General features: G+C 31.5%; 1 protein-coding gene across 2 annotated transcripts in view; it reads left to right on the top strand.

Annotated features, from left to right (window-relative positions):
* The window catches only part of LOC143058418 (uncharacterized), a 100182-nt gene extending 80373 nt beyond the window's left edge, over window positions 1–19809 (top strand). For both annotated transcript variants that reach the window (XM_076231910.1, XM_076231911.1), the window contains 9 exons: window positions 1029–1062; window positions 3106–3203; window positions 3788–4732; window positions 5811–5894; window positions 6306–6433; window positions 8538–8685; window positions 9086–9274; window positions 12311–12385; window positions 13055–19809. In XM_076231910.1, the coding sequence (XP_076088025.1) occupies window positions 1029–1062; window positions 3106–3203; window positions 3788–4732; window positions 5811–5894; window positions 6306–6433; window positions 8538–8685; window positions 9086–9274; window positions 12311–12385; window positions 13055–13156 (1803 nt within the window). In that variant the 3' untranslated portion in view covers window positions 13157–19809. The remainder of the gene's footprint in view (window positions 1–1028; window positions 1063–3105; window positions 3204–3787; window positions 4733–5810; window positions 5895–6305; window positions 6434–8537; window positions 8686–9085; window positions 9275–12310; window positions 12386–13054) is intronic.
* The last annotated feature ends 4652 nt before the right edge of the window (window positions 19810–24461 follow it).

Here is a 24461-nt window from a genome sequence, read left to right as displayed (position 1 = left end):
TGTGTAAATGTTTTATGTTTACCACTATATGTAACAATACTTGTACAAAGGAAACACTTAAAAACAAGTCAAATATCTCCCTTCCTCAACATCAAAAAGGGGCCATCTCAAAAGTATTTTGAAAGAAATTTTAAATGAAAAACAGTTTTTTCATGAAAATGAATTATATGCAGGCATTGGGAATTTTTTTCAAAATAATTTTTTTATTAACCAATATTTTTTGTAGAATTTCAAGTAGTTAAAGTAATTTTTAGCTGAAGTTTAATCAGCTATGAAACTTCCCCCTTGCTTTTGATACCTACCAGTATGGCTGACAGTCACAAATTTTTTATTGTAAAAGATGACGAGTTCTTGAATGTTATGGTGAGTGTGTAAAAATTGGGCGTGCATGATATTTTGCATATCGGAATTGTTTTTAGCAAATAACTTGATTGTATAATTTTGGACTAGCATATAACTATAAGAAGATTATAATCTTCAATGAGATCTGTATAACAATTAGACATTTCTTCCTAACTGTCCCTGAACTGTCCTGGATTGAACCCATGACCTCTAACAATTGAGGTAAAGGGTATGATCTTGGATTTTTCAGTAATAGTTTGGGATTTAAAATCATGCTCTTCTGCTACATATTGGTTTAGCTTCTAGATTGTAATCTAGATAATAAGGATCTCTTCCAGTTTAATTTTAAACCTGTGTTTAAAGTTCACCATCTGAAGATCACCTCCCAATGTAGGCAAACAATCTTAAAGTTGTGCTTTCCTGAGTTTCCTAAGCAGCAAACAGCCTTTACGATCGGAAAATTGGTAAAAGTTGCCACACTACAATATACATGTAATTATAACATCTTTTTGTAAATTTTTCATTTCTTGCCAAGGTTCTGAAAATTTGTTTTCGACTTAGTTTAGATTATCCCTAATGTGTATTTTACCTCTATTAATTACTCATTCCTTATGTAAAATTTTAATTGATTTTGAATATAAGGGTATATTTTACATTTATACATGTATTTTTTTCAATTTGTTTAGATCCCTGTAGATGGAATACAGACTGACAAACCGGGTAAGATACTTTTATATTAGCAAGCCAAAATATACTGAATCTATTTATTATACAGATATGTTTCAATAAAGATTTCTCTTTTCACAATAAATTAAAATTGCAAATAATTAAACACCTACTGTATTCTAAAGTTAGAATAAAAGTAAATAGTTGAGAAATTATCTGTCTTCTTTAAAAAAAAAAAGTTAGTGATGACGAATTATCTCCCTTCTTAGAAAAAAAGGATAATGAATTAACTCCCTTGTTTAAAAAAAAATATGGTAATGGTTAATGAATTATCTCCCTTGTTCCTAGGAAAACCTGAGGTATCATTATAAATAAATAACTCTCAAAATTAGATGCATTTTAGATTTGTTTGTGTATATAATAAACTGAAACGTCAATTCAAATTAGAAAATAGAAACAGCTTACAAAAATTACTAATATGATAAAAGTAGTCCAAATAATGGTAATTTTGAAATGAGATATTTGTATATTAATGTAAATTGTTCATATTTAGTTATGCCATATTGAGATAGACAAGTTGAATTGGTTGCTGAAATATATATACAAAAAGCTACACAATGCTCCATAGTCTATTGATCTTAGTCAACTATCTGCCTTTGCTGAATTTTATCTGTATATATAAATTTCCTCTAATAAAGGAGTACATCACATGGTGATTTTTAATAGGTGAACAGTATGGTGATTTTTAATAGGTGAACAGTTATTAGATCTTTCAGATACCTTCTTCCGGATGTTGTCAAAAAATTATAGGATGAAAAAAATGCTACTTGATATATTTTAGCTAGATACTTTATCAATGACCAGATTTATTTTAATTCATCTTATAAAAAAGGGGAGATAACTTGAATTATTTTACTGCTTTGAAATAAAATATTATGTAATGCTATGAAGAAGTGAAAAAAAGAAATCACTTTTTATTGATTGATTGATTCAAGGAATTATATATTAGTTTATGAATCCTTGATTATTGCTTTATGTCCAAATTTCTTTTTAGTATATTCAAGGATTTGTATAGTACTATACAAATCCTTGGTATATTTTATTTTACAAGGAGGCTGTCTTTGACTTTATGGAATATAAACAAGAAAAAAATATTTATAACAAACTGTCAGAGCATTATTGAAAATAAGCAAATTACCTATGATTTGACAGCAGGTGTTTTACATATTGAATATTACACCTGATATCATTGTTAATGTATGTATTGTACACAAGTTATTGATCCTGCATTTAATGTACTCAATTAACCATGACAAATTAATTGACCCAGAAATTCACAACCAAAAGTGACAAATTTTGTCACCTTATAATTGTAACAATTGTGTAAGGTTTTCAGAGAAAAAAAATAATTCAAGAAATTAGGCAGCTGCAGTTAACCTATTTAATAGGATATCAATCAGTCATGCAAATTAACATAACCAGCCAACCATGGTAAAATCCACTCACCTGTAACCTTAAAAATACAATACATTTCCATTGACCAAAATCAAACTGTAATCATCCAAAGATATTGTTTTTATGCTGTTTTTAATGGGAAGAAGCTTTTACTATGTAAAATGTGATGGCACAGGATTTCCTTAATATATCAAACTCATTTGAGTTTACTGAACAATTGGGTGAAAGTTGGGGAGCAATCATAAATCATTTTGGTAAGATTTATTGATCAGATATGATTTCTGATAGATGTTCTTGCATTTTTATGTCTCCCCCCTCCCCGCATTTTTCCTAGAAGGGGGCATTTAGTGTAACCATTGTCAGTCTGTACATCCAAAAATTGTTTTTTGGTCACTTATTTTAGTTTGCCTCAATCAACTGTTAAAAATTTATACACTGCTTATATTACAACAAAATACAGATCAGGTTCAAATTTTAGTTGCATCATTTACCATTCTTGAGTTATGCCCCTATATGCAAGCTAGGCCATCAGGACACATTCTTTATTTATTTCAGGAAATTGATGATTAAAAATCTGATCCCAGGTTTAAAGAGCACCTGTTCTTTTATTCTTACTTCACATTCTGGTTATTTTATTTCTAGGTTTAGGAGTGATTGGTAAAATAGAAAGTGTCCAGTCCGATAGCAGTGGGTTTGCTGAAGCAGAAAATGTGATGCCAGAACCTGTTGTCATACAAAGGGTATATTAAAATATTCTATAATTAGCTCATAGCAGGTGTGTTTGACTGGTACCTTTATTGACTATTTGTCTGCAGAAGGTAGATGGTTCTCTCTGGGCACTCCAACTTCTTTAATCAGTAAAATCTGAGTTTTAACATACATGTATACCCAATAGTGCTGGAACAAAGTGGTGTTAAACACCAAAGATCAGTCAATCTTATTTTCATATGAATAAACCAGTGGATGAAATAAAGCACTTGCCAGAAACATTTACAGATATTGTTTTACTTGTACATATTTACATAATTTGTCTTAGTATAAACATCAGATATATTGTCTATTTCATACACCTGAAATCTTTTTTTTTTTAGATATGGTGAACGTTTTTTAAATTTGTTATAAATATCACAGTAACCATAATCTAACTGATATTGATGTATTTAAAGCCCTTTTTTGACAGAAAAAAACTTTTACCTAATAAAATATCAATATTTGAAATCTTTTTAATTCCTATTATCTTTTACAGGTAAGAGTGTTAGAATATTAATATTTACAACAAGTTCCAAGAAATTTAATATGATTAAATATTCTTGTTTTCTTACAGGTATCAAGTCTTGGTAGTAGTACAGAAAGTGACCAGACTTTCAAAAGTAGCATAACTATTTTACCTACCAAATCAAGTGCACCCAAAATGAGTGTTACATCTCCTGATGGAACACAAAGCATTTCATTGGATATATCAGGATCTGAGAGTTTTTCAAGTTCATCCAAAGTTGATATTGCTGTCGGAACTGACGATTTTAGTGAATATTTGCATGCACCAAATATTTGTTATCATTTACATGAGCGAGATGGAGATGATTCAGGGACTTATTCCGAAAATAATAAATCTGTTGTACTGACGATTGAACTGCCTAAAAACTGGGTCAACTCAAATCCAAATAAAAAAATTGGCAAGCCAAGAGTTATCTCCCATCTGTATAAAGAAATAGGTCATCCAACACGTAGTCAAAGTTTGGATACAACTGATTCAGAGGCAAATGATGAGGTTGTAGTTATGCGGCGTCACCGTGGACAATCAAATTATCCATTAGAGCGGGCGGCATCAGACAGCCATGTGCCAATAGACTTTCCTCCAAGGTCATCCACACCTCATGGAGGTCATTCTAGAAGTATAAGAGATTCAATCATGTTTGCAGAGTCAGCTGGTAGTATGCCAACCGACTTTCCGATGCAATTATTATCCACACCACATGGGCATTCAAGAAGTATACGAGATTCTATTTATTTGGCGGAAACTAAGCAGACATTTTTTCCGAATCAACTTCCTCCTCGCAGTACATCTCCTACAAGTCTTTCAGCTTTTAGTGCTTTTGGCTCAGTGCCAAGACGGACAGGTTCCAACAGAGAACATTTAGAAAGTGATAGTAACCTTAATTTATCTAGTGTTTCCCTTGTTTCTCAGACAGATAGTGTTTCTAGTACATCCAGTGGTAGTTTAGAATATTACAAACTTATGAAGCTTGTCAATCAACCAGTGTCTTTCAAGGTAAGCTTGTTATCTCCCTTGTTAGATTATCTCCCTTTTTCGGGCATGTTTAAATTGCAATTGCATCAAACTGATGAAACTGGTCTATGTATCTTTCAAGCTAAGTAGATAATTTTGTCTGCCTTTCTTTTGGCTGACAATTTGAGCTAAGAATTTCCAAAAAATATCTGCATAATGAGTCATCTGCATTTGATATTATATTCCTTTATAGGAGTAGGTCTAATTTGCAATCACCTTGTCTGTCCGTCTGTTTAAAATATATTGTCATCCCTCTTCTAAGGTACTGCTGAACAGAATATTTAGTCAGCAGCATGCTTTCTTAGAGTTTGCTATGTGCTTTAGCTGCTTCAATGTGTCCAAAATACTTTGAATTATCAGTTTTGGTATACTAAGTGAGACCGGACCACACATACATTATTGTTTTCTTTATGATTTTCTGATCACACAACTTTAATAGATGAAAACCATTTTATTTAGGTGGTTTATTTATAGCTTAAAAAATCTTTCAGACAAGCAATTATTTTCAAACTTGTAACTACATGTAACTACCAATAGTGGTTTTCACATGCGCTTACTACATGTATTTTAATTTTAAATCCATCTTGAAGAATGTCTATCTACTACACATCTTTATAATGCTGATTCAGCAAGTATTGCACTTGCACTTGGACTTTGAACTCAATTATGTAGATATCTAAGTAAGGTAAATAGATTTCTAAGTGAATGTCAAGCCTTTTATAATACAAGTATGTTACATACATGTATATGATTGGTAAATGCACTTATACAATACAATATTGGTAGTCATGATAAGAGCAACACAATATATTTCAAGCAGGTTAAATGGATTTGAATAAAAACACAACCAAAAACAACAATAAAAAATTTCATGCAGTGTTTTATAAGTATTTTTCACTTTCAATATTTTGCTATATATTTGATAGAAAAACACTAATTCCAAATGAAGTACAAAAGCATAGAAAGAGATCGGTATTTTAAGAAAAAAACTACTGTATAAACATGATAAACTGAAACGTTATAATTTGTACTGTATGATATTTGGTCTACTGTATTTCAGACTGACTCAAAGGGTCGTAAAGGTAACATCCGATTTGTACCAAAGTTTAGTGTAAAGGAATGGACACAACTTAAAAAACATCAGGTAAGAAAATGTTTATGAATGAAAAAATGTTTACCTCAACTGATGGAATCTTAATGATAAATCATGTGTTTGTTGTTCTGTGACAGATTAAGTAGTTGAACCTGTTCCAATAAAAGAATGTAAATCCAGAATTGTGCTTTCTATCTAGAATGTTATTTTCATATTTATTGATAATCTGATATTTTTTAAATGGCACACAAGACACATAAAAAAATCAAATGAGGAATAATATTTACAACTGGCATAGAATTTCAGGAATGAAATTGTATCAAATTACTGTGGATTTATTGTTATTTAAAGGATACCAATTTTCATGGATACACTGGTTTGAAAACAACTAAATATTTAATGAAGTACAAATTTTGTATATGCTTATATGATAAATTCCGCTAACATTTGTATAATTTTTAGCAATTAGAGGAAGAAACCAAACTTGCTCAGCATACTCTACAAAGATATAAAGCTGAATTAAATATGATGGAATCTCAGTTCCTCGTCAAAACACAACTCGTTAAAGATGATCTCTCATACAGTGATAGGTAAGACGGATTGTTGTTTGTTTAGTGTCCAGTGGCAAATATTTCATGCCATATTTTCAGAATGAAAGAACGAATAGATGATTTATGATAGTCCATCAGTAGGGGACAATAAATGGCTGACCCGTAAAAGACACCCTTGTATATTTCGAAAAAGAGCAGGCTAATGCCCCTACAAGGCAGCACTCGCACCCACAAAGTGGAAAGGGATTAATATCAGTTGCAAAACTTGTTTCCCAATCCACTGTAAATGAATTTGTTTAAATCATCAATAGATGATTTAGGTTCTGCAATGTGTGGACTGTAACCAGAAAACATTTATTGAGTAGCGGCAGAAATTTTGCATTAAATAGGTCACATTCAGATCTCTCATTTTCTGTGAGCAGTTTTTGTCGAGCCTGCAACTTTTGTTGCAGAAAGCTCGACATAGGTATAGTGATCCGGCGGCGGCGGCGGCTACGGCGGCGGCGTTAGCTAACTTCTTAAAAGCTTTATATTTTAGAAGGTGGAAGACCTGGATGCTTCATACTTTGTATATAGATGCCTCATGTTACGAAGTTTCCGTCAGTCACATGTCCAATGTCCTTGACCTCATTTTCATGGTTCAGTGACCACTTGAAAAAAAAGTTCAGATTTTTTGTAATGTTGAATTCTCTCTTATTATAAGTAATAGGATAACTATATTTGATATGTGCGTACCTTGCAAGGTCCTCATGTCTGTCAGACAGTTTTCACTTGACCTCGACCTCATTTCATGGATCAGTGAACAAGGTTAAGTTTTGGTGGTCAAGTCCATATCTCAGATACTATAAGCAATAGGGCTAGTATATTCGGTGTATGGAAGGACTGTAAGGTGTACATGTCCAACTGGCAGGTGTCATCTGACCTTGACCTCATTTTCATGGTTCAGTGGTTATAGTTAAATTTTTGTGTTTTGGTCTGTTTTTTTCATACTATATGCAATAGGTCTACTATATTTGTTGTATGGAATGATTGTAAGGTGTACATGTCTAGCGGGCAGATGTCATGTGACCTTGACCTCATGTTCATGGTTCAGTGGTTATAGTTAAATTTTTGTGTTTTGGTCTGTTTTTTTCATACTATATGCAATAGGTCAACTATATTTGTTGTATGGAATGATTGTAAGGTGTACATGTCTAGCGGGCAGATGTCATGTGACCTTGACCTCATTTTCATGGTTCAGTGGTCAAAGTTAAGTTTTTTGTGTTTTGGTCATTTTATCTAATACTATATGCCATAGGTCAACTATATTTGGTATATGGAAATATTTTATGATCTTTATGTCAGTAGCGCAGGTTTCTTTTGACCATGACCATTTTCACGGTTCATTGCACAGTGTTAAGTTTTTGTTTTTTGGTCTATTTTTCTTAAGCTATAAGTAATAGGTCAACTATATATGTTGTATAGAAGCATTGTTAGCTGTACATGTCTGCCTGGCATGGTTCATCTGACCTTGACCTCATTTTCATGGTTCATTGGTCTTTGTTTTGTTATCTTGGTTAATGTTAAGTTTATGAGACAGTTGTAATAAAGCTTTATACTTAGACTATCAACATAATATCAAATAGTAGTATAGAAGGCGAGACATTTCAGCGTGTGCACTCTTGTTTCATGTAGGAAGTATGGTATTTTTTTTAATACTGAACACATAATATGAAGAAGTACAGTGCTATTTGTGAACATGTTCTTTCAAGTTTTATTCTTTTCATTCTGCATTGAAAAAGCATACATTGTAATTATTACCGTGAAAAAATAATCTTTAAAAGAAATAAAAAAATATTGCATTGTAGTTTAGACTATTGAAAATATTATATCCTTATGACAAAAGACATACAGGTATGAGAGGGGGTAGGAGGGTTCCTGATCCCAAAATGCTGGGCTTAAAAACATGAGATCCAGAAATCCCGGACTTAAAAACACGAAATCCCGAAGTCCCGAAAGTCGAAAAAAAAATTCCCAGATCCCGAAAGGGTCAATCCCGAAATCCCGAGCTTAAAAACACCCGATCCCGGGGTCCCGATAAAGTCCTATCCCCCCTCAGGTATCACATTTCCTTATTTTATATTCAGCTTGTATTCTATTACAGGGAAGATGTCCAGGAATTACAGTATTTATTTGGAGAATTACGTAAGGAAATGGTATTGACAGAAGAAACTTTAGCCAATAGATTGGATGGTATCAACATGGGCAATGATAACTATAATCCAATGTTAGCCCTTGATGTGATCAGAAAGGTAAATACTTTTCTGTGAGCCCTGGTAAAGAGGACATCTTGTATTGTAGATTATTGTGACAGTTGTTTAAATTTTCCTTAGATCAAGCTGGTTCTGTTCAATAAGGACTGAGGATCTTGCAGATTGGTATTTTTCAATATGGCCAAATCACTACTTTCACTTTAAACATTTAATTTTCCCCATATGTTTGATTTATTTCAATATATATATATATATATATATATAACTTATAGCACCAATTTATAGTAAACTTTTCATAAAAAAACAGTAGCAAGAAAAAAATGGACTAAATATCCCATACAATACTTTAAAACATATATTTCTAGACCACAAACAAAGGGAATTAATTGTGGTCTGAAGTGCATGTGTAATCTTGGTTGTGTTTTTTTACTTTTGATAGATGACTGAGCTTTTACGAGAACAATCTTATCAACAACAGATGGTTACGGAAAAGGATGAAGAAACCATGGAAACAACCCACAGTGCCACCTGGCGGTCTAGTGGATCACAGCGTTTATCAGAGGCCAAACAAAGAGGCTCAATCCCAGACTTAGATTCTGAACATAGTTTTAGCAGTAGTTTATCTGAGGTAAGTTTACATGGCGCTTTGAATTAATGGTAGTTATTCTTTGATAAATTTTGTATTATGACAAAGTTAAATTGTACATAATCATTGGCAGTTGACAACAAATCCAGAATACAGTTTTAGGTTTATAAAAAAAGACTGCACAAAGTCATCAAATTCAAAAGTATTCTTTATGCATTTTCCCTTAGAAATATCAAAATAGGATACTTGTCAGACAGTAAACAGAAACTGGAAAAAAGTTGAAGAGTCTAGTTTTTCAGTCAAAGGGAAATAACTCAAATATTTAAAAAATAATTATTGAAATAGTGTAGATAATTATGACTTCAATAAAAAAGACACACACAAACTACAAATGACTTCTGTGAGCAGGGGAGTTTCTATGAGTTAATGAATTGAAATTGTGAAAATATCAACCCTTAAAAATATCCCTTTTACTGTACGAAACCAAAGTGTTTGCAGCTTGTATTTTTATTTAAGATTTTACATGTTAATACCCTTTTTAGCTCACCTGTCCCGAAGGGACAAGTGAGCTTATGCCATCACTTGGCGTCCGTCGTCGTCCGTCGTCGTCTGTCGTCGTAAACTATTTCAAGAATCTTCTCCTCTGAAACTACTGGGCCAAATACTTTCAAACTTTAACTGAATGTTCCTTAGGGTATCTTATTTATAAATTGTATCCGAAGTTTTGATCTATCAACAAACTTGGTCGCCATTGCTAAAAATAGAACATAGGGGTCAAATGCAGTTTTTGGCTTATAACTCAAAAACCAAAGCATTTAGAGCAAATCTGACATGGGGTAATATTGTTTATCAGGTCAAGATTTATCTGCCCTGAAATTTTCAGATGAATCAGACAACCCGTTGTTGGGTTGCTGCCCCTGAATTGGTAATTTTAAGGAAATTTTGCTGTTTTTGGTTATTATCTTGAATATTATTATAGATAGAGATAAACTGTAAACAGGAATAATGTTCAGCAAAGTAAGATTTACAAATAAGTCAACATGACGGAAATGGTCAGTTGACCCCTTTAGGAGTTATTGCCCTTTATAGTCAATTTTTAACCATTTTTCGTAAATCTTAGTAATCTTTTACAAAAATCTTCTCCTCTGAAACTACTGGGCCAAATACTTTTAAAGTTTAACTGAATGTTCCTTAGGGTATCTTATTTATAAATTGTATCCGAAGTTTTGATCTATCAACAAACATGGTCGCCATTGCTAAAAATAGAACATAGGGGTCAAATGCAGTTTTTGGCTTATAACTCAAAAACCAAAGCATTTAGAGCAAATCTGACATGGTGTAACATTGTTTATCAGGTCAAGATCTATCTGCCCTGAAATTTTCAGATGAATCAGACAACCCGTTGTTGGGTTGCTGCCCCTGAATTGGTAATTTTAAGGAAATTTTGCTGTTTTTGGTTATTATCTTGAATATTATTATAGATAGAGATAAACTGTAAACAGGAATAATGTTCAGCAAAGTAAGATTTACAAATAAGTCAACATGACGGAAATGGTCAGTTGACCCCTTTAGGAGTTATTGCCCTTTATAGTCAATTTTTAACCATTTTTCGTAAATCTTAGTAATCTTTTACAAAAATCTTCTCCTCTGAAACTACTGGGCCAAATACTTCCAAACTTTAACTGAATGTTCCTTAGGGTATCTCGTTTGTAAATTGTATCAGAAGTTGTGATCTATCAACAAACATGGTCGCCATTGCTAAAAATAGAACATAGGGGTCAAATGCAGTTTTTGGCTTATAACTCAAAAACCAAAGCATTTAGAGCAAATCTGACATGGGATAATATTGTTTATCAGGTCAAGATCTATCTGCCCTGAAATTTTCAGATGAATCAGACAACCTGTTGTTGGGTTACTGCCCCTGAATTGGTAATTTTAAAGAAATTTTGCTGTTTTTGGTTATTATCTTGAATATTATTATAGATAGAGATAAACTGTAAACAGCAATAATGTTCAGCAAAGTAAGATTTACAAATAAGTCAACATGACAGAAATGGTCAGTTGACCCCTTTAGGAGTTATAGCCCTTTATAGTCAATTTTTAACCATTTTTCGTAAATCTTAGTTATCTTTTACAAAAATCTTCTCCTCTGAAACTACTGGGCCAAATACTTCCAAACTTTAACTGAATGTTCCTTAGGGTATCTAGTTTGTAAATTGTCATGGTCGCCATTGCTAAAAATAGAACATAGGGGTCAAATGCAGTTTTTGGCTTATAACTCAAAAACCAAAGCATTTAGAGCAAATCTGACGTGGGGTAATATTGTTTATCAGGTCAAGATCTATCTGCCCTGAAATTTTCAGATGAATCAGACAACCTGTTGTTGGGTTGCTGCCCTTGAATTGATAATTTTAAGGAAATTTTGCTGTTTTTGTTTATTATCTTGAATATAATTATAGATAGAAATAAACTGTAAACAGCAATAATGTTCAGCAAAGTAAGATCTTCAATTAAGTCAATTTGACCAAAATTGTCAATTGACCCCTTAAGGAGTTATTGCCCTTTAAAGACTTTTTTCACAATTTGTTCATCATGTTGACTTACTTTAAAAAATCTTCTCCTTTGAAACTGCTGTATCAATTTCAGCCAAACTTAGGCTAAATGAGTTTCAGAGTATCTAGTATAAATTTTATATTTTATTTCCTTGTATGTCAAGAAACATAGCTCCTATGGCTAAAATAGAACATAGGAGAAAATGATTATTTTTTTTGGCTTTTGAAGAAAATAGGACGATCCAAAAAACATTTAAATAAATTGAAAAGCCAAAATAATCATTGATGAGAAATTTAACCAAAAGAATTAAGGTGAGCGATTCAGGCTCTTGAGAGCCTCTTGTCTACTTATGCATTTAAGATAGCAAATTGAAATTGTTTTAACATAAACTTCAAATAGATTGCAATAAAACAGTGGTAGAATGACCAAACTATTTGTTTTAATACTATATTCTATAAACATAAAAGTTAGTCTCACTAATTGCTTATTAATAACTTTTTCATAATTATTATGTTTTATTTTTAGCTGAAAGAAACAATTTTAACTGAAGTACGACAAGAATTACATGACAACACACAGTGGTTACATAAAGAATTACAGGTGAGAATTACTTTTGTGCATTTTTGGTATTCTCCCCTGCAAAGTAAATTTTTGGGCTACAAATGAATACTCGTGAAAAACACTACCTGAGCATATAATCTGGTCTTACTTGTTTAAGGGGAGGTAATCAAATTTACTTACTTCAAAATTTCAATTTTCAGTAAATGTTACAAAATTTATCGGGAGTGGGAATGGAAGGCACTCAACTTAATTAAATATAGGTGGTTTCCTTTTCCATTACCCATATGTACAAGAACGATGAGGATATAAAATGAACACTTTTTTATACTAGCATATCAATACCCGAAAACTGACGTTCATCGATCAAAAATAAGTTGTACAGTTTAGGTTATTAAAGATTAAATGGGTATAACCCTGCATGCAGATGTTGTTCTGTTAGATTCTCTAAATCATATGGGTAGTCAAACCTACATGGGGACTTTCCATGTCTTGATTTGGACAATGGTTCTTTTATTTCGTTGGACACTTAAATTCATGGATAAAGTCATCCATGAAAACCACGAAAATTGGTCCCCACGAATAAAAGTAGTTACAGTAACATTTCAAGGCAATATTTCAAAACTTTTAAAGAATGAATAAGTTATACTTAAACTCACCATCTTTCTTGAAACTTGAAAAATATTAAAATTAATATATAATGTATTGCAGAAGAAAGAAAGAGAACTGAATGCATTAAAGATGGAACTAATGTCTACCAATATCAAATCTGGTACCACCAGGAAAAAACATTTCTATGAGAGTGATGTATGAGCATGGCCTCACAAACCCAAAGTAGGTCATTTTGGTACCAGTAACTGGAACCTAGGGCAAGACTGGTTGCTGATTTTAAAGCCATTAGGAGAAAGGGACCAGTTTATGCAACCTGGTGCAGAAGAGGATAAAAAGATTGACTAATGAATGAGGATTAATTGGAGTGATTATACATTTGATTTAGAAAACAATTATTATGTCTCAAATTTTTCACAACAGTTTTATTGGTATGCCTTTTATATTTTATTCTTTATGATTTTTTTTCCAAAATACTAAAATTGTAAATGGAAAAGTTTGAGCTTTACAATTTTAAATATTACACATACAATTTTGAAATTCAACAATAAGATATAATTTCTTGATATTGTAATTTTTTATATTCAGCTACATTTTTACCATTTTACATTTTCAATCAGCAAAGTCTTTTTTTCATTTTTAAACATATTACTTTATGTGTTCAAACCTTGTAAAAAAATTTATAATTTTAAAAATAGGAAATAACCAAAGCATATAATTATTTGAGTTCATCAGATGGTCATTGCTAGGTTCAAAATAGTTTTACATGTATAACCTATCATCAGAGCCAAAAGCAGTTATTTATGACTTTCAAATCATAGGCTGACATTGACAAATCATTTAATCCTTTTACTTCTGTTCTAATGGACTAAACATTACGACAAATGTAGAAATGTTATCCATAAAAAGAATAAGACCATAGCATGGATAATGAAATAGTTATTCCAGGAATTAATAATTTTATTTGATACTTAGAAGTAATAATGGTAAACAACTGAACCAAAGATAGACTGCATAATTTGTTGTTTTTGTTGAAAGAGGGGACAAAATAAATGAATAACATCCTTAAGTGCTAAATATAGATATGAAAAACTAATGTCGGAGTGGCAAATCTTTTTTTCATGCTTAGAATATAATTTAGCCATTTTCCAACTAGGTGCTTCTCGCTTTTGAAAGTATTTTTGTAGATCTATCAGCAAACTATTATATATCAGTTAGGATGCAGGAATGTCTCATTATACCTACTTTATTAAATATGCTCACCTGGTTTAAAGGAAGAGACTGTGAGCAATTGCAATAACTTGGCATTTGTTTCATGTCTTCCCTGTATTCAAGAACAAGTGGCAGAGTTCTCAGATAATTGATTCTGTCAACATTTACTTAAACATCAGGGGGGCGGTCCAAAAATATGTCCCCATTCCATAGTATTGATAAAAAAGGGGTTCCAGCCCCACAGAAAAAAAATCCCCATTTTTTATACGACCGCAAATTTTGAAAAAATTTTCGTCGTATATTGCTATCACGTTGGCGTCGGCGTCGTCGTCCGGCGTCCGAATACTTTTAGTTTTCGCACTCTAACTTTAGTAAAAGTGAATGGAAATCTATGAAATTTTAACACAAGGTTTATGACCACAAAAGGAAGGTTGGTATTGATTTTGGGAGTTTTGGTCCCAACATTTTAGGAATTAGGGGCCAAAAAGGGCCCAAATAAGCATTTTCTTGGTTTTCGCACTATAACTTTAGTTTAAGTTAATAGAAATCTATGAAATTTTGACACAAGGTTTATGACCACAAAAGAACGGTTGGGATTGATTTTGGGAGTTTTGGTCTCAACAGTTTAGGAATTAGGGGCCAAAAAAGGGCCCAAATAAGCATTATTCTTGGTTTTCGCACAATAACATTAGTTTAAGTAAATAGAAATCAATGAAATTTAAACACAATGTTAATGACTACAAAAGGAAGGTTGGTATTGATTTTGGGAGTTTAGGTCCCAACAGTTTAGGAATTAGGGGCCAAAAAGGGACCCAAATAAGCATTTTTCTTGGTTTTCGCACCATAACGTTAGTATAAGTAAATAGAAATCTATGAAATTTAAACACAAGGTTTATGACCATAAAAGAAAGGTTGGGTTTGATTTTGGGAGTTTTGGTCCCAACATAATAAGGGGCCCAAAGGGTCCAAAATTAAACTTTTGTTTGATTTCATCAAAATTGAATAATTGGGGTTCTTTGATATGCCGAATCTAACTGTCATGACTGTGTATGTAGATTCTTAACTTTTGGTCCCGTTTTCAAATTGGTCTACATTAAGGTCCAAAGGGTCCAAAATTAAACTTAGTTTGATTTTGACAAAAAATGAATCAGTTAGGTTCTTTGATATGCTGAATCTAAAAATGTACTTAGATTCTTGATTATTGGCCCAGTTTTCAAGTTGGTCCAAATCGGGGTCCAAAATTAAACTTTGTTTGATTTCATCAAAAATTGAATAAATGGGGTTCTTTGATATACCAAATCTAACTGTGTATGTAGATTCTTCATTTTTGGTCCTGTTTTCAAATTGGTCTACACTAAAGTCCAAAGGGTCCAAAATTAAACTTAGTCTGATTTTAACAAAAATTGAAATCTTGAAGTTCTTTGATATGCTGAATCCAAAAATGTACTTAGATTTTTTATTATGGGCCCAGTTTTCAAGTTGGTCCAAATCAGGATCTAAAATTATTATATTAAGTATTGTGCAATAGCAAGTCTTTTCAATTGCACAGTATTGCGCAATGGCAAGAAATATCTAATTGCACAATATTGTGAAATATCAAATTTTTTTTTAATTAGAGTTATCTTTCTTTGTCCAGAATAGTGAGCAAGAAATATCTAATTGCAAAATATTGTGCAATAGCAAGATTTTTTTTTAATTGGAGTTATCTTTCTTTGTCCAGAATCAACTTAAATCTTTGTTATATACAATATACAATGTATATTCACTTTTTACTACCAACTGATAAATTAAAATAATCTTTACCATTCAGTGATAACAAGCAGTTTTTTTACATCTTAATATTTTATGATGTATTTAAATGAGTAGTTATTGTTGCAAACTCCATTAGAAATTTTAATTGAGATTAGTTTTGGAATAAGGGAAAGGGGGATGTGATTAAAAAAATTGGGTTCAATTTTTCTCATTTGAAATTTCATAAATAAAAAAGAAAATTTCTTCAAACATTTTTTTGAGAGGATTAATATTCAACAGCATAGTGAATTGCTCTAAGAGAAACAAAAATTTTAAGTTCATTAGAACACATTCATTCTGTGTCAGAAACCTATGCTGTGTCAACTATTTAATCACAATCCAAATTTAGAGCTGAATCCAGCTTGAATGTTGTGTCCATACTTGCCCTAACCGTTCAGGGTTCAACCTCTGCGGTCGTATAAAGCTACGCCCTGCGGAGCATCTGGTTAGACCTTGGATCCACCACAAAACAGTATGACCAATATTCCTACAACTGTAGTACTTGACTTTTGACCTTACATGAAAATAAGTTCAATTGTTGTTCTCTAATTTTGGTATGAGACAGAGCTATGAAAACTTTCTGCCTATAACTTAGAAGCCAGGTGAGCATTTCAAACTCCTTAGAAGTCAGGTGAGCAATATTGACTCTATGGAGCTTCTAGTCACATGACAGATCATCAGGATCATAACATATTTTATTATAATTGTTTATTTTATTATGTAAATGATATCTGATCAAAATCAATATTTATACAAAGCAATGTGTTGACAATACTATTTATTTGTGTTTATTAAGTGAAGGTTAAGATATGACTGAATGACAGTACACCAAATATTTACTCAAAGCATAAAAATGGCATTGAATATTTTAAATAGCTTTATTTTTATAAGCCAGTAGATAGTGATAAGTTAGACAGAAATTTTTTTTAAGAGTAATTTGCCGTTTCAGAATCTTATTCATTATGGTAATATTTTCTATAGCTTATGATATAGAGTTTTGATTGGTTAAAAACATTCTAATCAATAGAGACTCAGCTGATGACACGAAATTGTTTTCATTATGTGGTCGGAACAATGAAATTACCCATAGTCTTTTAGATTCTGAAACAGCAATTTGGAAAAAGAATGTAGAAATTAGTTTTTGTGCCATAGTAGGTCAGAGAAGGTTTTTTTTGTTGAATAAAGATCTGTTATTTCATATAAAAAAAGTTGTAGAATTGCTTCAATATTAATTATAAATTTAATATTGTAAATTCAGAAAAATTTTATGTATTTGTTATTGCAATTATTTATTAATGTGCACAATTTGAAGATGAATTATAGCAATTCATGGTAAATGAAAATTTAAATGCTAGGTTCTTGTTTATTTTTGTAAAAAAAAGGCTTTCTCATTGAAACTTATGCAATATCAAAAACATGCCCAACATTTCTGTATCAAAAACATGCCCAAAATTTCTGCATTAACAGTATATAATAATTGGGAAAACTCAGCCAAATTAGGCTTTGTTATGAATTATAAATCAAGTACAATGTAATTGATATTCCAAGAATAGTTTAGATTTTATCTAAGGACACATGTCCCTATCTATTCAACTTAAACATTTCTTGTGTATGTATTAAATATTCACTGCATAGAAATATATTGATGTTGCCTTTGCACATGAATATCATTGGGGTGGGGGAGGAATTGTGATTGACAGGTGATGCATAAATGTTTCTATCTCTGATGTAATATAGTAAGTAACATGGTTGAAACATGGGATTAAAAGAGTCTGTATAAGAATGAAAAATATATTGGTGCAAATGATTATTTTTTCTATACTGTACGTATTTGATGGACTAAAGGCCAATTTTGTTTTTTGTGTTACAAGTTAAAGAGTTTATAGACAAAAACATTCCATTTTGAATATTTTGAATATTTATATAGTTTATACTTCTTGATATTCCTTTGTTATCAGGTTTTGATGTCTTATAATTTTTTCGTAGAAAATTTTAGAAAATTCAAAACACATGTATTACTTTATTAACTGCTTGCGTCAAATAAACCAATATGATAAACACTGTAGCTATTAAGCAAAATAACTTGTCAATTTGAAGAAAATGTATATGATATTCATTGTGCCTTCTCAATATTTTAATTATGCAAAACTATTGAGCTGATATACGATTTTCCTCATACTGTAAATATATCTATTGCATTTTACAGTGTGCTGAGTTATCTTCCCTTTACAAGTTTAGTAAATACTAGATTCTATAGGTTACAAGAGTGAATTATTTGTTTACATTTTACTGGCAAGTTTTTTACCCAAGATGGTACTCAGAATAGAATCCTATACGGCTTATCCAATTAGGTTAAAAAACTGCAGAAAATCATATTCACATTTTACGAACTACAGAAAATATCTTCCATTTCTGCAGGTTGGAGCCATTAAAAATATGCCTTTTTCATGAAGCGAAAAAAAAAATAGAGGATCTTTTTCAACTGCATTTTGAGTCAATTTGAGCCGCATGACCCTATATATTTTTTGGTTGTAATGCAACACGGGCATTTCTAGTAACAGAAACTGCTACCCGTTTTTCCCTAGTTTGTGTAGTCTTCGAGAAAAAAAATACGAAACACTAGTGGTACCCTATGGAAAATGCATTACGAAAAATTGCGCTCTTGTAACCTATAAATGCAATTTGAACAGAGTTATTTCCCTTTTATCACAATTTTTGTGATCTACGTGCACAAATTCCTTCATTAATCTGCAAAATTCAACTTATGCAAACAGGTAGGTTATAGAAAACATTGTTTTCTGAGCAATTTTATAGTCTCTTAGGATGTACTTAGGTGAGGTTTTGGAATTCATGTCAGATGTTCAGACTCCTTGGCGTTTTTCCATAAAATACAAGGTAAACTTTTGCTCCATAACATCTGTTTATTTTTTCATATAAGACTAAATAGCTCATGAAAGGTCATTTACCAAAATTGTAGAAGATTCTTGATTTTCTTTCTTTTGTTTTGAGACCCAATAATACCAATGCAAATATAAGGTAAAAGTCTGAGTCAGCCTTTTCCCACCGTATTTTAAATCTCAAATCTCGAAAAGGAGGTCCATAAAGTATCAATATTTTTAGCTAATTTTATCTTTAAGGCATGCTTTACCCGCTTATAGTATCAATTTTAAATTCTTGATTTATTAATTTTCACCCAACCTCACCCAAGTACATCTCTATGATTTAGTAAGGATCTTTCAACAGACTTTATATTTGTACCACATGTTTGAATTTGTTCAAACAAATAAAAAGATGAACTATTTTACTCCAAAAATGAAAATATTGACCAAGGGAAGTAACTCAAACGAAATAACATCAAATCAAATCTATATCATATCTTTGTCTTAGCTGAATATTTTCTTAAAAGAAGTAGACCAAAGTTGAGCAGTTAGGTTCTTTATACAAATGATCAAAATGATCCTGAAAATTCAGAAATTATTGCGTGCATTTATTATTGTAATTTTGTCATTTTAGACTAAAATGTGATATTAATTTTTGCGATATTCAGAAAAAATTCTGTTTGATTCATATAAACAAAATCAAAATAGGAGTTTTAATTTTTGCAATTATAAACCTGTCGCTTTTTTTTGGCAATAATAAAAACATGGCAATTATTTCTGAATTACAGTATTCAAATCTAGTTTTCCCACCTTTAAACAAAACTTTGTCATGTGATAGTGAGTTAAGTTTTTTGAATTATGTTTTAAAGAAATATATTTCTTGTTAATATATTTATATCTAATATTATCTTTGTATATAATTGAATAAGTAATTTGTCTTCCAAAGCAATAAATTTTCTGATTTTGTTATTTGTACACTGGTGTTCACTTTTTTTTCTATATGTTAGTTGTGAGCCTTTTTTGTGGGCTTTGTTGGCTGAGTGGTCCAGTAACTTATCTATAGTTATATGTAGCCTGTCAACATTGAGGTTGTGAATTTGATCCCTTAACATGGTAGATGCGTTCCACTCTGATCTTAATTGACTAGGATAGCCAATTTTACTGCCAAAGGTTGGTTGTTCAATGTAGGCACTTTGGCTTCCTTCTCAATTTAAAAAAAACTGACAACCACAATATAGTCTAGAGTACTAGAAATGGCATTGAATGTAGAAATGACATTGAAAATAGAAATGGCAATGAATGATGAAACGAGCAATTTGTTAGTTAAACCATCAGTACATACAATTTATTTTCTTAATTTACATCTTAGAAATTAATGGTTTATTTAGAGGTAAAGGCATGTCAATAAATTAAAAAGACAACCTTAGAAAACATTTAGAAAAAAACAACATATAGGGTTATACATATGTGGTGGAGAATGCAATATATAGAGCCATCAAAGCCCAAAAAAATACAAATATAAAAATACATGTATAGTATACCAACTTGTCAGAGGGACTAAATTTACAATTAAAATTCTAAACATCGTAGCACATATATACTGCTAACTGGATGCTTATCATTTGAGACTGTCAACCAGAAAAGGTCACCCCATATGCCTTAGACACAAAAGCAAAGCTAACAATAAGGCAAAATATGTTAAGATAATCAGAATGTATTGTATATCTATTAAAAGCATATATATTTGTTTAAAGAACAATGAAGATAAGCTTGCTCCTCAGCTATGTTGACCACAATATCATAAGTATTGGAAAAGTAACAACTGATTTTTTAGCCAGTCAATTCACTAAAAGGACAGATAACATGGCAATATAATTTTAAGAGAATGGAAACGGAGAAAGTGTCAAAGAGTTAACAACAGCCAAATGCCACCTTTGGGTTTTGTTTCTTTTTTTACAAATAAAAAAAAAAAAGATTTACGGTTCACATTTCATATGTGTAATCAACTTTTTGGAAATAAGAACACACTTTTTTAAGTATTTCAGCAAAAAAAAGTACAATTATAACAATCTTACTCATTGATAACATTATATTCAGCACAAGTGTGTTTTTTTTTATTTCTACATAGATACTAAATAGCATTTATTCTATCATTATTTAAATGGGGAGTTCATGGATCTGATGCAATAATATAATTTGTGTTTGCGAAAGGTTCAACGTAAAGAGAGGAAAACATTCAAAATATATACATACTGTTCTGCTACTTACATCAATATGTTGTTAAGGATGTACTTAAGTGAGGTTTTGGAATAACTGTCAAATATTCGGACTTCTTGGTGTTTTTCCATACAATACAATGTAAAATATTTTGCCCCATAACACCCATTTATTTTTTCATATAAGATTAAATAGCTCATGAAAGGTCATTTACCAAAATTTTAGAAGATTCTTGATTTTCTTTCTTTTGTTTTGAGACCCAAATAATACCAATGCAAAAATAAGGTAAAAGTCAGAGTCAGCCTTTTCCCGCCATATTTTAAATCTCAAATACCTCGAAAAGGAGGTCCATGACCTATCAATATGTTTAGCTTATCTTTATCCTTAATTGATGCTCTACTAGCTTATAATATCAATTTTAATTTCTTATTTCTTACATTTTATCTAACCTCACCTAAGTACATCCTTAAATGAAATTAATTATAACACTTTGCAATTAAATATGGTAAAGTCGCTGAAAGACCCTTCTATTAAATTATTGCAAAATATCATTCTGCTTTGACAATAATATCTTGATGTTAATTAGATAGATCCATTCGGGCTGGTAACAAAAATAATTTGAATATCATTTCAGCATTTCATCTGACACATTACATAGTGTAACTGTTTTGTAGCGAAGAAGTTCTTCTGGAAGTTGAGATCACCGAACATTAGTTTAAACAATATCTTATTTTTAAAAAGAATGCACAAATAACTAAAGAGTCTGGCGTATATATAAAATTTAGTCCTGGTATCTATGATGAGTTTATTTACTATAGATCATGAAAAATATACAGCAAGCACATAGAAAACAATAAGCTCATAAACCTGTAAATGTGTCTACTTTAAAATTAAGTCTCAGCTACAACACACATTAAAGGACCTATTATGTAATTAAGAAAAAACTCTACAAATACAGCATGATTTTTAACTGTCAAGAGAATAATTTCTGCTGCATTTTCATCTAATTTTACTTCTCTTTAAAGAAATCCTTGGACTAGATGCGTCACGTAGTTTTACTTGTAATATACAGTATGAAAATTAAGAACGTCTATAAACCATAGTCTTTAAAATTGCTTTTAAGCAAATAGGGTATGAAACCCTTGTATAATTTCAACAGCTCGGATGATCATTCTCATGCTGTTCGAACCCGTAAAGGGATGTGTAGTGATTATTGAAACTGTTTGTTAAGTTGAAATTAAATATTTTGAAATTGGTCAGGCTTTTCATCTAATTGTCATTTGGACCTAGGTTGATAGTGACCTCACTGACCAACATTTTAAACCAAAACTGTGAACAGACATTTTCTGTTTGAGTAAATAAAGGCAACAGTAGTGTATCGGTGTTCAAACGTCATTTAAGAGAAAACAAATCTGGAGAACAAACTAAAACCGAGGGAAACACGATCTGAAGATCTTAACCATTGCCTAAACGTTGATGTTTTCATTCCAAAACTATCACGTCAGCCGCTTTATGTTCAAGTTTCCCAAAGGTACAATTAAGATTCTTTATATTATTTTTAAAGAGTAATATAAACAAACGAATTGAACTAAAAACTGTCTGTTGATTTTCATTTCAAAATCCTCAATATTTGATATCTCTAATTTATATATGCGCAATAGGTAAATTCAGGATTAAGCAATATCTTTTTGTTGAGCATGACGTCAATATGGGAGTTCCGATGCGTTCTATCCTTATTTTGTACACTTAATTTTTGTGACAGATGTCTTATGACATAAACGTGACACCACCAATAATAAATCGTTAATGTTGTGTACCCGGACTTTGTGACTTGTTTATAACATGGCATATATTTGCACTTTACCCAAGTTTATTTATTTTGCTTCACATTTAAACTTTTGACCTTTTGATATGAAAAAATATAACAAACACCGTTAAAATTTAGGAACACCTTTTTCATAAACGCATAAAATGTAAATTGTCTCTATTCGCAAACAAAAGTTGGCACTCTGAGAACACTTTTGCTTGGATAATTTTTTATATAAATCTTCATATTAATGTTTGAATTTGTTACAGTGGCTGATGATCAAGAATTTAAAAAAAGAAGGGCAGTTTTTATTTCAATATTGAATATATAAAGATTGATGATAAAATATGTAAACCATTATCATATGTTTTTATTCATAATGTCTGCAATGAGCTCTCTAAAACTACTAAAACTTATTTCAAAGAATGAATAACTTATATGTGACTGAACAATAGACAACTTTCGAGTTCGATGCATTTCCGTCAAAAACTCTGGTTTTAGTGAACGTCATTTGTGCGTTTAGGGGCGTCGTCACTTCCATTCCAATGTTGAGCGAGTGGTTGGAAAACTATAATTCTTTATTGTACGAATTATATGACAAATTGAATTCTCAAAATTGACAATCAGCATTGATGTCATTAGTGAATTGTCATTAAGTACCTACAGAACAACCATTATTTCTAGTTTATCCTGCACAATGACGATCACCAAGACGCTTAATGAACGTAAATAGTGCAGGGATACAGGCGACCCCCTCTCATGATCTGGTAAATGACGTCATAAAGGCGCGTATAATTGACGAGTTTTTTCCGGTGACGGATGAACTCGAAAGTGGTCTATTGCGACTTCTTTAAACAATCGTGCTCAAGTGTTCTATTTCTTCGGCATAGTCTTGTGAGATTTTTTATATTACCCTTTTCTTACGGACACTATTTTTCTTCATTTGTTCGTCTGTAACAATCTCTTTAGGCTTCGGTTTGCTAAGCTTAAAAGTTGTCTTTTCGTTACCAGCTTATAGTAGCACTGTGAGACAATCATCTCGTCCCCTCGATGATTAAGACTGATTTTCACTTTCGATCTTTTATATCTGGGCGTCACTGGTGAGTCTTGTGTGGACGAGGCGCGTTTTTGGCGTATTAAATTTTAAACCTGATGCTTTTTGTTATTCATTAATCATGTGTTTCTTTGTCTAATACGTTTTCCTATTTATTTGTATTGTAGTCCTGTAATATTATATTGTCATTTCTATGTTATATTTAACATTGCCATTAAAGTGCGAGGTTTGGCATGCCACAAAACCAGGTTCAACCCACCATTTTTGTCGAGCCTGCAACTTTTGTTGCAGAAAGCTCGACATAGGGATAGTGATCCGGCGGCGGCGGCGGCGGCGGTGTTAGCTCACTTCTTAAAAGCTTTATATTTTAGAAGGTGGAAGACCTGGATGCTTCATACTTTGTATATAGATGCTTCATGTTACGAAGTTTCCGTCAGTCACATGTCCAATGTCCTTGACCTCATTTTCATGGTTCAGTGACCACTTGAAAAAAAAGTTTAAATTTTTTGTAATGTTGAATTCTCTCTTATTATAAGTAATAGGATAATT

Source organism: Mytilus galloprovincialis, chromosome 14 (genome assembly GCF_965363235.1).
Source record: "Mytilus galloprovincialis chromosome 14, xbMytGall1.hap1.1, whole genome shotgun sequence".
Taxonomy (NCBI): domain Eukaryota; kingdom Metazoa; phylum Mollusca; class Bivalvia; order Mytilida; family Mytilidae; genus Mytilus; species Mytilus galloprovincialis.
This window is presented reverse-complemented; position numbering and strand designations above follow the sequence as displayed.